Source organism: Emydura macquarii, unplaced genomic scaffold (genome assembly GCF_026122565.2).
Source record: "Emydura macquarii macquarii isolate MOO-44397 ecotype Brisbane River unplaced genomic scaffold, CSIRO-AGI_Emac_v2 contig_2246, whole genome shotgun sequence".
Classification (NCBI taxonomy): domain Eukaryota; kingdom Metazoa; phylum Chordata; order Testudines; family Chelidae; genus Emydura; species Emydura macquarii.
Genome location: NW_027132383.1, coordinates 2,368,442 through 2,382,722, shown reverse-complemented (window position 1 = coordinate 2,382,722; position 14,281 = coordinate 2,368,442). Strand labels below are relative to the sequence as shown.

The window sequence follows — 14,281 nt, the reverse complement described above, 5'->3', positions numbered from 1 at the left end:
ATTCTATGATTCTGTAATTGCCAATCAACCTGGCTTTGTGGAAAATAGATCCTGTCAAACTAACTTGCTATCTCTTTTTGATGAGATAACAAGTTTGGCTGATAAAGATAATAGTGTTGATATAATACAGTTAAACTTCTGTAAGGCATTTGATTTGGTGCAGCCTGATGTTTTGATTTAAGAGCTAGGATGATATTAAATAACATGGCACACATTAAATGGATTAAAAGCCAGCTGACTGGTAGATTTCAAAATGGAGTTGTAAATGGAGGATCATTGAACAGATGTGTTTCTAGTAGGGTTCCGTAGGGATTAAACTGGAAGAAAACATAATATCATCCCTGATAAAATTTGCAGATGACAGAAAAATTGGGGGAATGGTAAAAAATGAAGAGGACAGGTCACTTCCACAGAGTGATCTGGGTTGTTTGGTAAGCTGGGTGTAAACAAGCAATATGCATTTTAATATGGCTAAATGTAAATGTCTACATCTAGGAACAAAGAGTGTAGGCCGTACTTACAGGAGAGGGGATTCTATCCTAGGAAGCTGTCTGTCTGAAAAAAATTGTGGTGTGGAAAATCAGTTGAACATGAGCTCCCACTGTAATGCTGTGACCAAAAAATCTGATGCAGTCCTGGGGTGCTTAAACAGGGGAATCTCAAGTAGGAGCAGAGAGGATTTTTTACTTTGTACTTGGCAGTGGTGCGACCACAGCTGGAATCCTGTGTCCAGTTCTGGTGGCCACAATTCAAGAAAGATGTTGATAAACTGGAGAGCGTTCAGAGAAGAGCCATAAGAATGATTAAAGGATTGGAAAACCTGCCTTATTGTGATAGACTCAAGGAGCTTGATCTGTTTAGCTTCACAAAGAGCAGGTTAAAGGGGTAATTTGATCTCAGTCTGCAAGTACCTACATGAGGAACAAATATTTAATGACTGGCTCTTCCGTCTAGCAAAGAAAGGTATAATACAGTCCAATGGCTGGAAATTGAAGCTAGACAAATTCAGACAGGAAATAAGACATAGTTTTTATCCAGGAGAGTAATTAACCATTAGAACAACTTAACAAGGGGGTGAGGGGGGCAGATTCCCCATCACTGGCAATTTTTAAAATCAAGATTGGCTGTTTTTCTAAAAAATCTGCTCTAGGAATTATTTTGAGGAAGTTGTCCTGCCTGTGTTGTACGGGTGGTTGGCCTACATGATCACAGTGGTCCCTTCTGGCTCTGGAATCTATGAATCTATGGAATGTATGAAAATCTGAGAGAGAATTTGCATCTTCAGCAGTGGAGATAGCAACATGTCCAGCAAGGACTGATGGGATTACAAAAAGGGCTTGAAATTTCAGGAGTGATCTGGCATTGAGATTGTAACCAGTGTTGCACACATCAGTACAAGTCAGTTAATTAAACACACCCCACCCATAAACTAATGGCATTTGCAATAGCTTAATGGGCTGAGAACAATGAGAGAGAAAGTTGGTTGGGTGAAGGGTTTTCATGGGGCATTAAGCTAACATAATACACAGAAACTGGTCACTGCTGCTTGGAGTATGGCTCTAGAAAAGCCCGATACTGGCCTGTGCAGCTAGGCGACTGGTGCAGCAGGAACACAATCCAGGGCCAGACCACTAATTTCCTCAAGGCAGAGGCTACACAACCAGAATCAAAGAAAGTCACTGAAAACACTGCTAGCCTGAGGGTCAGCCCTGTCCAGTGTCTGGGGTTGCAGCATTCACTTCCATCTGTCTCTACAATAGCCAATGTAGAGCCTACCCCCTGAATACATGGGCAAGATATCGTTCAGCAGGGTCCAGACCCTGCCCCAGCCTGTCAGCTTATGGCAACGTGGAGTTCAGCTCTGTGTCTGGATATGTCCGTGTGTTACTGCCTATGTGTGAATGTCGAGCGCAGCTGTACTTTCGCTGCAAGTAAAAATAATGGCAGAGCAAAATGAAAGAATGAGGAAAAATTTCTCCCAGGTCCCCAAGAGCTTGTCAATGAGCTGGTGTCTGGAGAAGCCTGCAGTCCTGTTACAGCTTTCCCAAGACTTAGCCCAGGATCCCTTTGTTCTGCCCCAAAGGCAGCGCCTTCCAATCTGATGGCTTTTTCCTTCCTTGCAGTGAGAATGAGGCATTGTGGAGGGAGGTGGCCAGCTTGAGGCAGAAGCACGCTCAGCAGCAGAAAGTCGTCAATAAGGTAAATCCAGCCTGCTCCCCACAGCTTGAGAGTGCTTGCAGAAGGACCCGAGCTGCCCTCAGTGTTAGGTTGCCTGCTGTTGTACTGGGCTGTCTCTGGGCCAGAGATGGGAATTGGAACAGCAGGGGTGCTTGGTTGTACTTGTTCTATTTAAGACAAGTGGATTCTGAGGCACAGCAGGCTTCTCCTGCCACCGTGAATGTCAGCAGCCCATGACCAGAGGACAAGCCCTTGCCTGGCTTATCATAATACGGAATTGAATTGGCTGCTAGTGTATTTCCCCTGTAACCTCAACCTGTCAGTCTGCCCCGTTTCTACCTTGTCCTCTTCTGACCCTGCTTTGAACCCTTTGGCTTAGGAATCTCATAGCTATTGATGCCTTACCTTTTCCAGCCTACTGTACACATCATGAGAACAGGATTTCTCGTTTCTCCCCACAGCTTATCCAGTTCTTGATTTCATTGGTGCAATCAAACCGTATTCTTGGGGTGAAGAGAAAGATGTAAGTCTACGTTCAGACCCTCTGTGTGAAAGGAAGGAGAGCGCTTCAGAGCTGTGCCTGGGAAGGGATTCCTTTTGAGTCCCACCTCCCCCACCTCTGTAGTGTACCTCCCACTGTGCTAGAACGGGACAGGAACCACTGGCATCAAGTACGTCACAGCCAGAGGACAGCTAACATTGCCACGCATGCCAGGGAGTAACCAGATCTCTACTGCTACCCAGCAGGGTTTGCAAACCCAGCCACATGGAGTCGCTTCTGAGTCCATTTCACTCATAAACTATTGTGACGAATGAGACTGCAAAGTCAGAAGCTGACAAAGGCTGGGATCTTCCAAGCCTGAAATGATGATGATTGCTACTGCAGAAGTGCCCAGGGTGTGCTGAGTGCTCTCTAACCATACCGGGTGAGATGGTCCCAGCCCCAACGGGCTCCCACTCTGCAAAGACATGAAGAGCGCACAGAAGTGCTCGGGGGGTGGTTGGCACTAGGTGAGCTGTCCTGGGGTCAGTAGGAGCGGAAGCAGAGTAGACTGCAAACACTACGGATGTGAGACTCCACTGAGAAGTGTCCAAAAGCTGCAGGGGTTTGCTCAGAGGGCAGGGTGCTTTAAAGCTTTGCCCAACAAGCCCGGGGTGGAGAAGGGAACTAGTGAGAGCCCTTGCCTTCCCGGCTCGGCTTTGCTCTTCTGTACTGTACTCAGACCCCATGCCCCACCAGCACAGTCAGTTGCAGGGTTTCCATGCCCAGGCCAGCCAGCTGTATGTTCGGCCCTTGGGTCACCTGACTGATGTCTGGCCCAGCGTTCTCGGAGATGCAGCACCTGAAGTCATGCGACTCTAACTTTGTAACTCTCTTATGGGTGTTTGGGTTTCTCTTGCAGCCCCCTGATGTTGAACGACAGCAGTTCAGCACATTCCATGCCTAAATACAGTCGTCAGTACTCCTTGGAGCACGTCCACGGTTCATCCCCATACGCAGTAAGTACTCTGTGTGCTCCTGGTCATGGGGGGGGGAAGGAAGGGTCCACTGAGGCTCTTCTTCCTCTGGCCTCTTTTTTATGCTGCAGGAGATATTTATGTTACTTGGCAGTGTATCTTAAAGTGACGGGTGCACTCTATCTTAGCAAGAGGGGATTTTAATCTGTAGCTAACTCAGAGGCAGAAAATGACGGGCCTGAACAACAGCCATGCAAACAGACATGCCATCCAAGTTCATCAGCACATAGAGGTGGGATTGAGACGGTGCCTAGCCTCGCTCACCTCTGCTGACTTGGGTTCACGTTTGGATTTTGTCACAACCGAAGTGCTCTAGGCCTCAGACAATTCCCTGCTGAATGTTTGCTCCACTGCCAGTCTGTTGTGCACTCTGGTATAAATGGCGGTTTGTACTCTGGACGGTAAGTGGACTGTGGTCAGGATTGAGGTGCATTGTGGAGCCTTGGTGATGCCCAGGCCTGGAATAGCCGGGTTCCATGGTTCAGAATGTAGATGTATTCATGGGGGGCATAGAGGGAGCCTGGACTGGAGTGCAGGGGGTGGGCATTACCCTGCAGGTCGCCAAGCCAAAGCCCACTCCGTGTAGCTTTGTACCCTGGACACGTGTTTCAGGCCTTGATTTCTGTTGCTGAGTTTGGACGCCATGCACTTTGGCCAGCTACCCAGCTCCAGGGTGCATCTCAGGCACGTCCCCCACAGCAGCCAGCATGTGGGAATCTTTGTTACTGCTCATTTCCCAGATGGTCCTTTTATTTGCTGTTGGATTGCTGAAAGTCCCTAGTTCTTGTCTCTCCTTTCCCATCCACCTTTGATCCACCCACCCATCCACCCCTTTGATGTCCTGCCTCCCAGCTACCGTCCTCTGGCCAAGTAGTAGTGGGTAGGATTCTCTTCTGTGGCCTTGCCTACCCCAGTTACTGCGTGGCAAGGCAGCCTCCGCAGTGCATCAGCTTGCCATGCAGTAGTATCCCATGTGGACACTGTTCCGGCACAGCGGGAGTCCTGGGGAGCAGTTCATCAGACTGCTACAAAGTGTAGCATGGCCAGCTGTACTCCAGGACTTTCACTGAGCTGTAGCAGCGTTCACAAATGACATTACTGCATGGCAAGCTGCTGTGCTGTAGACACACCCTGTCTTGCTACACAGCAACTTGCTGTGTAGACAAGACCTAAGTCCATCAGTCTTGGTCCTTAATCCCTTTTGAATGGGCAGTACCCCCACCACATCATTTTCCTCTTCCCAGAGCTGTGCACATTGCCTCTGCTGCCACGCCCCCTCTCCCTCCAAGCCAGAGAAAGAGAGACAGCATCCTGTGTTTTTGGATTTCCCTTTTAAGCTATTCACATTCACACATGATTGAAACCTAATTGCTATGGCAGTGCACTGAATTTCTGAGTGTCATTAACTGCCCTTTGTCCTGGAGTGCAGGGTCTCATTAAGCGGGTTGTGGGGTTTGGCTCCTGGTTGGAATTAGAGGCTTCATCCTGTCAGTTAGCAGCTGAAGAGCCCTAATCAAGTTCATTTGCTGATAGAGTTTATTGGCTGCTGCGCTGATTGCCTTTGGGGGGAGCTGTGATAAACTCAGTCACCTTGTGCCTTTGATTGCCTCGGGAATGGTGTAATTAGTTAAACTGGCGCATCCCCTGGTGCGGCCACTCTTGATTCCAGAGGTGCCCTGTTTCAGTTTGTTTTCAATCAGAGTGCCCACACCATGGGGTTTGCACTAATTGTGCACAGGGACTGTGTGTGGGCCCCCACCTACTTAGCGTTAGGAAGCCAAATGGTGGTATTCCTTGCACAAAGCCACCAGCCTGCATCTGCATCCAGCCCACTTCTTGGTACTGTTCTTCTGTGAACATTGTGCTCCTGGAAGTAAGATTTACAGCCAGGGTTAGAGACAAGCATCCGTTTCCAACAGCCCCACTAGGTAGTCCTGACTCCCCTTCCACCTCCAAAGGATTTATTCCCATTTATCCTTTCCTGTTATTAAAGCAAAATAAAAGGTGTCCAAAAAGCTGAATAATAATATAAGTCCCGCAGCATTGTAGGGACAGCCAACTGAACACCTGAACCATGTCACTGAACAACCCAGGTGTCCAGAGGGGAAAAATTATTGCATGAACCTTGCATGTGTACACGCAGATGCTCATCCTCACACCCCTCTTCTTGTGGCTTTTGTTATCTGACCCAGTTTTCTACTGCAGAACCAAAAAACAGCCCTATTAAAAATTCTACACTGTGATTAGACTGCCCCATGGGGAAGCTCTGTGTTCCCATTCCAGCCCCCTCCTAGCGCTGTTAGTGCCTTTGAAAAGTGCCCTTATTCTTGCATTCAGCAAACACTTAAGCAAAGCTACCAGGAGTTGTTCCAAGTGTTACAGGATTGTCTCAATTATGAGAAACACAGCTGGCCATCCCCTCTCAAACTCAAGTGTTTATGACTTGCTACTCAAAGCAGAAGTGATGGGTGGGCAACTTTTCTGAGCTATCTGCCAGAGAGAGAACTGGATTCTGACGCTGTGATGGACTTCGTCGTCACTGCAAAAAGAGGTGTGTTTTTCTATGGAGACAGCTACTTCAGTGTGAAATCCTAGGGGAGACCAGATATTTTTACCTTGATGTGGTTGTTGGAGCCCAACTCCAAGTGGGGGTGTAGGGTTGACCTTGACTACCTACATCCTGGTAAAAACTACCTGTGCCTTGTCTCCACTAGGATTCTACAGAGAGCAGTGTAAAAACACCTCTTTTTGTGGTGAAGGCAGAGAGTCAGACTAGCCAAGGTAACAGGGTAACCAAAAGGTCGTCCCCAAGGAGAATATGCAGTCAGTTGTTATAAACTTTAACACTCTGTGTGCTCGCTCAGACGCATCTGGACATGGCTTCCTTTCTTGTGCAGAAAGAGTGGGCAAATTCTGTCTCCTTGGAGGGGGAGCCCCAGATGGGTTTACATATCAGCTGCCAAAGCACTGTTCCTGTGTGCTCAGGTTCTGATGGCAGGGCCCCCACTCACACTGATCCCAGTCACAGTATGGCTTGCTCATTGATCCAGAGGCATATGCACCCAAATCTCTTGCATGGTCCTAGAACTGCCTGGGACAAATCCTGGGGCAGAGGGTCTGCAGAATACCTGCTCCACCTGCTTCTATCTATCACTTCTATGGCTCCCACCATCATTGAGAGCATCTGAGCACCTGGGAAGGAGGGAGCCAGAATGAAGGGCTCTTTAATATTTATATTAGGAAGGTGTGGAGAAGCCCTGCAAGGATGGGGACTCTGTTGAGATAGACACAGGATGAACACACAGGGTGGAGATGACACTAATTCCAAACAGGCTATGGTCTAAGAAGACAAGTTGGGGAGGGAGACAGTTGAATAGATGTGGTTTATATACATTGGGCTATTTTAATGACAAAGATAAATAACCACGCATCGTCCTTCCCAGCTGCCCCTCAGCCTAGCCAGCGTGCCGTGGCTGATTTCTTTGGGGTCTCTAGCAGGGATGCGAAGGAGGAGAGTTAGGAGGCTCCTGGATCATCTCAGGAAGCGTGCAGTATGGGACACAACCCCAAGATCCTGCCAGTTTTTTGGCATGTACATGTGTGCACTAGGAAGCCAGAACTGGGTCCCTAATTTTATCTGGAGTTTATTTTGCATCTGAAAAGCTGCCTTATGTGAAAAGCCCCTTCATCCTCGCTCCTTGATGGAGAGACACTGACTCCTTCCCTTGCGATTGGATCCAGGTTCACTCAGTCTTCTCACTAGTAAACTCCTCCTGGAGTGGGATTGCCTTTCAGTGTTGCTGTCTCACAATATTTGGTGTTCCTTAAAGCACCAACTCCCTGAATCAGGTGAATGTGTGAGAATCTCAGCTGTCTTTGAAACATGAGAACACAAGAACAGCCACACTGGGTCAGACCAGTGGTCCATCTAGCCCAGTATCCTGTCCTTTGAGAGAGGCCAATACCAGGTGCTTCAGAGGGAATGAACAGAACAGGTAACCATCAAGTGATCCATCCCCTGTCGCCCATTCTCAGCCTCTGGCAAACAGAGGCTAGGGACAACTCAGAGCATGGTTTTGCTTCTAGCTCTCCTGGTTGCAGAGAAAAACTGGAAAATGTTTGACCCTTAATGGCCTAGAAAGCAGAAGGCAAAGAAAAAGAACCCCAACATTCAGTATGCTTTAAAGAGCTCGTGACTATTAAGCCAATTTAATGTTTTTCAGAGCCATACCCTGATTTTTGAATGATTCAGACTGGCAGCATGGGACTTTGTGTATAATGGCCACAGCATTGAGCTAGGACCCCCCCCCTCCTCATCCTCACAATCAGTCGTGAGCTCTCCGTACTCCTAGGCACAGGCAGTTCCTGCACCTGCCTCTCACAGGCTGTGTGCCTGGCAGTGGGACTACGCTTGTGTGACTGTCACATGACTTTGCTAATGCTCTGATTGTTATTGCAGGCTTCTTCCCCAGCATACAGCGGCTCCAATCTGTACTCCCCTGATTCTTCAGCCAACTCCGGTCCCATTATCTCCGATGTGACGGAACTAGCCCAGTCCAGCCCCTCGGCTTCCCCCAGTGGCAGTCTTGATGAAAGGTACTGCACGGATTACATTGCTCTCATGAAATGTTCAGGCATCTGTGTGGAGAGCGTGAGTTTGGGTTATCGAACACCAGCCCAGTCACGGGTCTGTCGCAGCAGGGTATCAGCATTTTCCCTTGATGAGTTGCAGCAAGAAACCAGTGTCGCCCTTGGAGCTGCCCGTGTGAGTGGGGCATTCCCTTAGAGCCTGATCCCGCTGACCCTGTGGGGAGTTGGGCCACATCCTTAGGGCCATTCTTACACAGGACACTGCTTGCCCCATAGATTCTTGTTTTAGTTTTAATCCTTTGTTTGATTAATGGAAGATGCCAAAGTCACTTCTCTGTTTCCTTTATCTAATCTGAGGCCTGGTCTACACTTAAAATGTATAGTGGCAAAGCTGTGTCGGTCAGAGGTGTGAAAACCACAACATCTAGTGCTGTAGCTGTGCTGGCAAAACCTCAGTGCAGACGCAGCTATGTCAACAGAAGAGTGCTTCTGCCAGCATAGCTAACATTGTTTGGGCAGTGGTGTTCCTACACCGGCAGGTCTATGCTGCATCCGCCCAAGAGGGCTGGGCCAGCATAAGCTCTCTAGTGTAGACATAGCCTGAAAATTGCTGTTCTGGAACATTTAGAGTGCCATCTTTGCGGGGAGCCCTTCCTCTCAGGCCACTGGGAAGCACTGACCTGCTTGCTCCGTTACTAGAGTGACTCAGCACTCCAGACTATGGGGACAGGGTAAACACTCGCCGTGGCAGTTCAAGCTCATGGTGTAAGAGGGCATGGGTTAAAAAGCCGTTGTGTTTCTTTCGCGGCTACTCCTCCTCCTGTGAGAGACCGTGACTGGGTCCATCACCATACAGCAGGGGAGGGAGGCTGAGAACCTCAAGCCAATGTATCTGACCTTGTACACCAAGAGGCTTTCAGCCAGTCACAGCCCAGAAAAATCAGACTGTCTCTTATCATAAGGCACACGAGGGTCATCATGGCTACTCAGCCCTGAGCTCTGTGTGTATGCTGCCCACTGATTCCACTGAGCGCTGCATGCAGGTGTCAGAGGCAGACCGTAGCCCTGTATGCCTCCATCACTGTTCCCTGGTAGCTTGGCCTTGAAGCTGGTATTCCCGGCCACCCCTCCCCAGAGAGATGTCAGAGGGCCTGAACTTTCTGAGTTTCCCGAGGCAAGAAATGTCCTTGCTGTAGCATCTTTCTGTCTATTGACTCCTTTTTTCCTCTCCTATATTCTTGGCATTGGCGCCTCCCCTATGGTGCTGAGTCATGCACAAATGTTATTTATTGCCTCGTATACACCTCCGCCAGGAACACTCACCCTTAAATATAAACCGTATGTTTGCTTAATTGGCCTTTTCTTTGTTCTTTTATAGCTGCTCTCCTTTCCAAAGGGGCTGTTTGAACCACTCACACCCCTAATTCAGTCCGTTTGGGTGCTAAATGGGATTTCCATCTGCAGAATTAGGGCTGGCCAGAGAAGCCATCATCCCTCCCATAACAATACAGAGTCCAAGAAGCAACGACTGCGCGCTAGGGAGAGAGTGAATCTCAACCCTTGTCTACACACACCTCTGCAACCCCATAGTGTGGACGGAGTTACATCAGTATAGTAGTGCTTATGCCTGTGTAGCTTACTTCCATAGGGAAGGGGAATAAACTATTCTGGTACATGGCACCTTGTTATTGGTATAACTCCACATGTACTGGGGTTGTCCTGATGAAATTATTTAGGTATGAAAATAATCACACTCCTAACCAAAATAATTATAATGCTACAAAGTCTGGGCAGGCCCGGCCTCTGACTGATGTGCTTACCAAAGTCTCAGCTGTGGGAAGGTGCCCGAGGTTTGGAATGAGAGCACCGGTGCAGCCTGTGACACTGACACCCAAGGGTTTGCTGTAGGGCACAACCAGAGGAAAAATTCCACCCTGGTTGTAGCTAATCCTGCTTCGGGGACCAGCACTCTGAGGGAGGCGGTGTCTGGTACTGGGACTGGCCTGCGTGCCGTGTGCAGAGCAGGGAAGACTCATAGACCATTGCTGCATAGGTGATGGGGCTCTGGCCATTTTCTTTCTGTTTCTTCAAGGAGTAGCCCTGTGGTCCGTATCAAAGAAGAGCCCCCCAGTCCTGTCCCCAGCCCCCAGATAGAGGAGGCCAGCCCTGGGAACCCTCCTGCCGTTGAAACCCCTCTGTCTCCCTCCACCTTCATTGACTCCATCCTCCAGGAGAACGAACCCAGCACCACCACTGCTGCTACCAGTGACAGCACCACGCAGCCTCAGCCCCAGGAAAAGTGCCTCAGCGTTGCCTGCCTTGACAAGTAAGTACGGTTCCAGGATTCCGGTGTGTGCGGGGCCCCGCCGAGAGCTAGCTGGCCACGTCACGGTGTTTAAAATGCTAGTAATGGGTTTCCGGTCAGCTGTGGGAACTGCAGATCTCCTCACTTTCCTCAGGGCAAATAGCCAGTGTGGAGTTTATTTTGTTTTCTTACTGTCACTCCTCCAGGGGCAGAGAGTATAGGCCATCACCTGGCCCAACACAGCCGTTTAACCCCTGGTGCAGGGGACATGGCCGCTTGCTAGCAGGGGTACAAGTACCCGGGATGCCAGAGAAAAAGTTATTTAGCTAAATAAAATCATTGTGTTCAGACTGCCCACTCCGACAGGATACAAGGCAGCCACTGTAAAACCAGCATTGCTCAGCCGGCACAACAAAGGGCTGCATGGGCAACCTGGCAGGACCTCACCAGTACAGAACCAGCCAGAGAGCAGCTCCCACTTCCTCACTGGAGCCCTTGAGGCATGCAGTGTGAGCATCCTTCCACTCAGGTCAAGGTGGAGAAGTGCATGCTGGGAATTGAAGTCCCTATGGGCTTTACTTCCATATAAAGAGGAGAGCTGCTGTGAGCATTTCACCAGTGGGCTGCGCTTTGCCCACTCCTGCTGTGGTGCTGCTCCTCTGCTGTCCTCTGCCTTTGCCTGTCGCAGCTCCCCTCGGGGTGAGTAGGGGAAGAAGCCATGCACAGAACTCAGGATTGCTCCTGTAGTTCCAGGCATGGTAGATTATATTCTCTCACTTGGCCTCATTCCCAGCCCTGGATTCAGATGGCCACTAAACATGCTGGACTTCTTGCATGGCCAATGGATAGCGGCTAGGCAGTGGTTTGCAGGGCAACAGCTTTGGGGCCCCTGCCTTCGTCACCAAGCAGAGTTCAGAAACTTAACACCAGGTCTGGAGACAATAAATTACAATGTGTTTTACAAGTAACACTTTGTCACAAAGCACAGCAAAATCCTCTCTCAGTCCCCTCAGGCCACATCCCATCTGTCTCCTACTCCCTCTATAGTCTGCTGTGGGGAGAACTGAACTCTGCGTCTAAGTCCTGCCTGTGCCTTATAGCAATAGACTCCAGGAACTCAATCCATTTATCTTTACTAAGAGAAGTTTAAGGGGTAATTTGATCACAGTCTGTAAGTACCTACGTGGTGATCAAATATTTAATAATGGACACTTCCATCTAGCAGAGAAGGGTTTAACACGATCTAATGGCTGGAAGTTGAAGCTAGACAAATTTGGACTGTAAATTTTTAAGTGCAAGTAATTAGCCATTGGAACAACTTACCAGGGGTGGCGGTAGATTCTCCATCACTGACCATTTTTAAGTCACAATTGGATCTTTTTTTTGAAAGATCTGACCTAGGAATTATTTTGGGGCAGTTCTATGGCCTGTGTTATACAGGAGGTCAGACTAGATGATCACGATGGTCCTTTCTGGCTTTGGCATCTGTGCACCTCTGTGTGAATACCAGAGCATCGTCCTGTTCTCCGTTTTGAAAAATTCTGAAAAAAAAAATTCGAAAGTCAATTTGGTTTCAGAGCACCAGAGGGTGGTAGAGAGCTCTTCAGGCCAGGTCTGTCATGAGGACTCACCCAGCTTACTGTCCCGAGGTGAGCTCGAGGTTCTTCACTGCTTTCCAGTCTTCAGTGTATTTTAGATCCACGTGAGGGAGGCTCAGAAAGAAACCTTAAATTGTTCTTTTAAAGATATATATGGCGTGCAGAGATAGAATGGAAGCTGTAATAGCTTCCACATCAGGTTGTGAACATGCAACATTCCTACTTATCCATCCATTCTTTCAACGTGCATGGGTCTCCTGTTCCCTCAGGCACTGTTATGCCAGCACATATTGGCATGGGCCAGCTAAGCAATGAAAGAGTAATGTTATCCAGAACAGGAGATCGGAAGTTCTGAGTCTTTTACTTACACAGTTCAACCCAAATTCGGTGTACCCCACACGCTAGCCAATTATGAAGAATTTTGTTCTGCTGTCTGCCTGAAGCACAAAGCCATTTAGGTTGTTTGTGTAAATATCATTTGTTGTAAGGGTCCATACCAGAGAAATACGGGTTTATGTAATCATTCTCTGACACTGCTAATCGTTTCCCTATGAATTTGGTTCCTGCTGTGTCTTCTGAATCTGGCAATCTTGATGTCATTCTGCCTGGTGTCTGAACTTGGGCAGGTGTCAGACTTATCAGGGCCAAATCAAACAAACACTCTGCTTTCATTATTAATAATTACTCCCCACAAAGAAAACATTAACTTAGAGTTAAGGCTGCTGAAGTAATTTCAGATAATCCAGATACAAAATACAGAACTATAGCATTACCATAAAAATGTAAGCATTAAAGTGACTGAAAATGAATCATTCCAGTGAGTTAAATAAACATTATCTTACTCTTATTGTTCATATCTTGGTTAACAACTGTATTAACAAATTCCAATAAAAATTTTAATTTTGACATGCAAAAACACTTACAAACTCTTCAATGTATGCATCACTAATTTGAGTACATCTTGATCTATGGATGGAATATCCTTAGCAATGTATGCGTTGTAAGAGGAAGAGTTAGTAATTTTGCTTAGATCTGGTCTCCTGAAAGTCTGAACTGTTACATGAAGTCATTTATAAGTGGGGGGATCCAAAACAGGGTAAAACCCAGCTTTACAGTTTTTAAAAGGTTGATTTCTAAGTGATTCAAACCCCTACACTACAAAACCGATTCACTTCAGACTTTCACAGAAATGTGTTCCCTGCCTGAAGAATGACTGGGATCAGCATTTATTTTCATGCTCACTGGTAGCAGATTAAAATCCCACTTCAACTGAAATGTTGAATGCAGCCTTAAACTATGGAATGCCTACTTATGCCTCAGTAATGTATAATGCTTTGTAAAGGCTCTTCCTCCTTTGGATAGGACGGGAGCAACCATATTTTGCCGACTTGAGGATCATGTTGGCAACTTGCCAGGAGTCCAAGGGCTGCACTTAATTTGTATGAATTGGAGCTGATTGCAACTAGCCTCTTTCATGGAGAGGGGATATCTAGAGATGAGTGTTCCCAGCATCCAGTGTTCTGTACTAGTATTAGTGGAAAGTTGCTGAAATCAAGATGGAACATTGCATGTTGGGTTCTGTAGTCTCTTGAAGTTACCCCTCCATAATAAGGACGTGGGGGCCATTAGCTGCACTGTGGAACTCTGTGGCCCGTGTCCAGACCATCTGCGTCTCAAGGAGTCAAAATGCAGGTTTTTCCCCACTTCTCTGCCTGATGGCTGATTTGTTGGTAAGGAGCACTTAGCTACAATCCTTGCTGGGGCTCTGCAGCCTGCTCATGCAACAAATAAACTGAGCAGTTCCAGTTGTCTTTAAACACCGACGTTTTGTAATACAGGTGGCTCAACAAAACCTGTAAACACGACCATTTAAAGGAACTAGAGAAGCCGTAGGTGGCAGCTGATGCATGCATCTGAATCATTCAGGACTAGGCTGCAGCCTCTGAACGGGCAGGCAAAGAACGCAGAGCCTCTCAGAACCCCTGTCTCAGTGGCGAGAGAGCCGCACACTTGTCCTCGAGTTATTTGTGTGAGGAACACATGCCTCTTCTTCCTCTAGGTCTCTCCCTGTCTTGACTTATTATTAACCTGC

The 14,281-nt window shown here is 47.9% G+C and overlaps 1 protein-coding gene across 3 annotated transcripts in view; it reads left to right on the top strand.

Annotated features, from left to right (window-relative positions):
- The window catches only part of HSF1 (heat shock transcription factor 1), a 94,481-nt gene that overhangs the window by 61,827 nt on the left and 18,373 nt on the right, over nt 1-14,281 (top strand). For all 3 annotated transcript variants that reach the window (XM_067560151.1, XM_067560150.1, XM_067560152.1), the window contains exons 5-9: nt 2,124-2,199; nt 2,640-2,701; nt 3,582-3,678; nt 8,156-8,292; nt 10,379-10,612. In XM_067560151.1, coding sequence (XP_067416252.1) covers nt 2,124-2,199; nt 2,640-2,701; nt 3,582-3,678; nt 8,156-8,292; nt 10,379-10,612 — 606 coding nt within the window. The remainder of the gene's footprint in view (nt 1-2,123; nt 2,200-2,639; nt 2,702-3,581; nt 3,679-8,155; nt 8,293-10,378; nt 10,613-14,281) is intronic.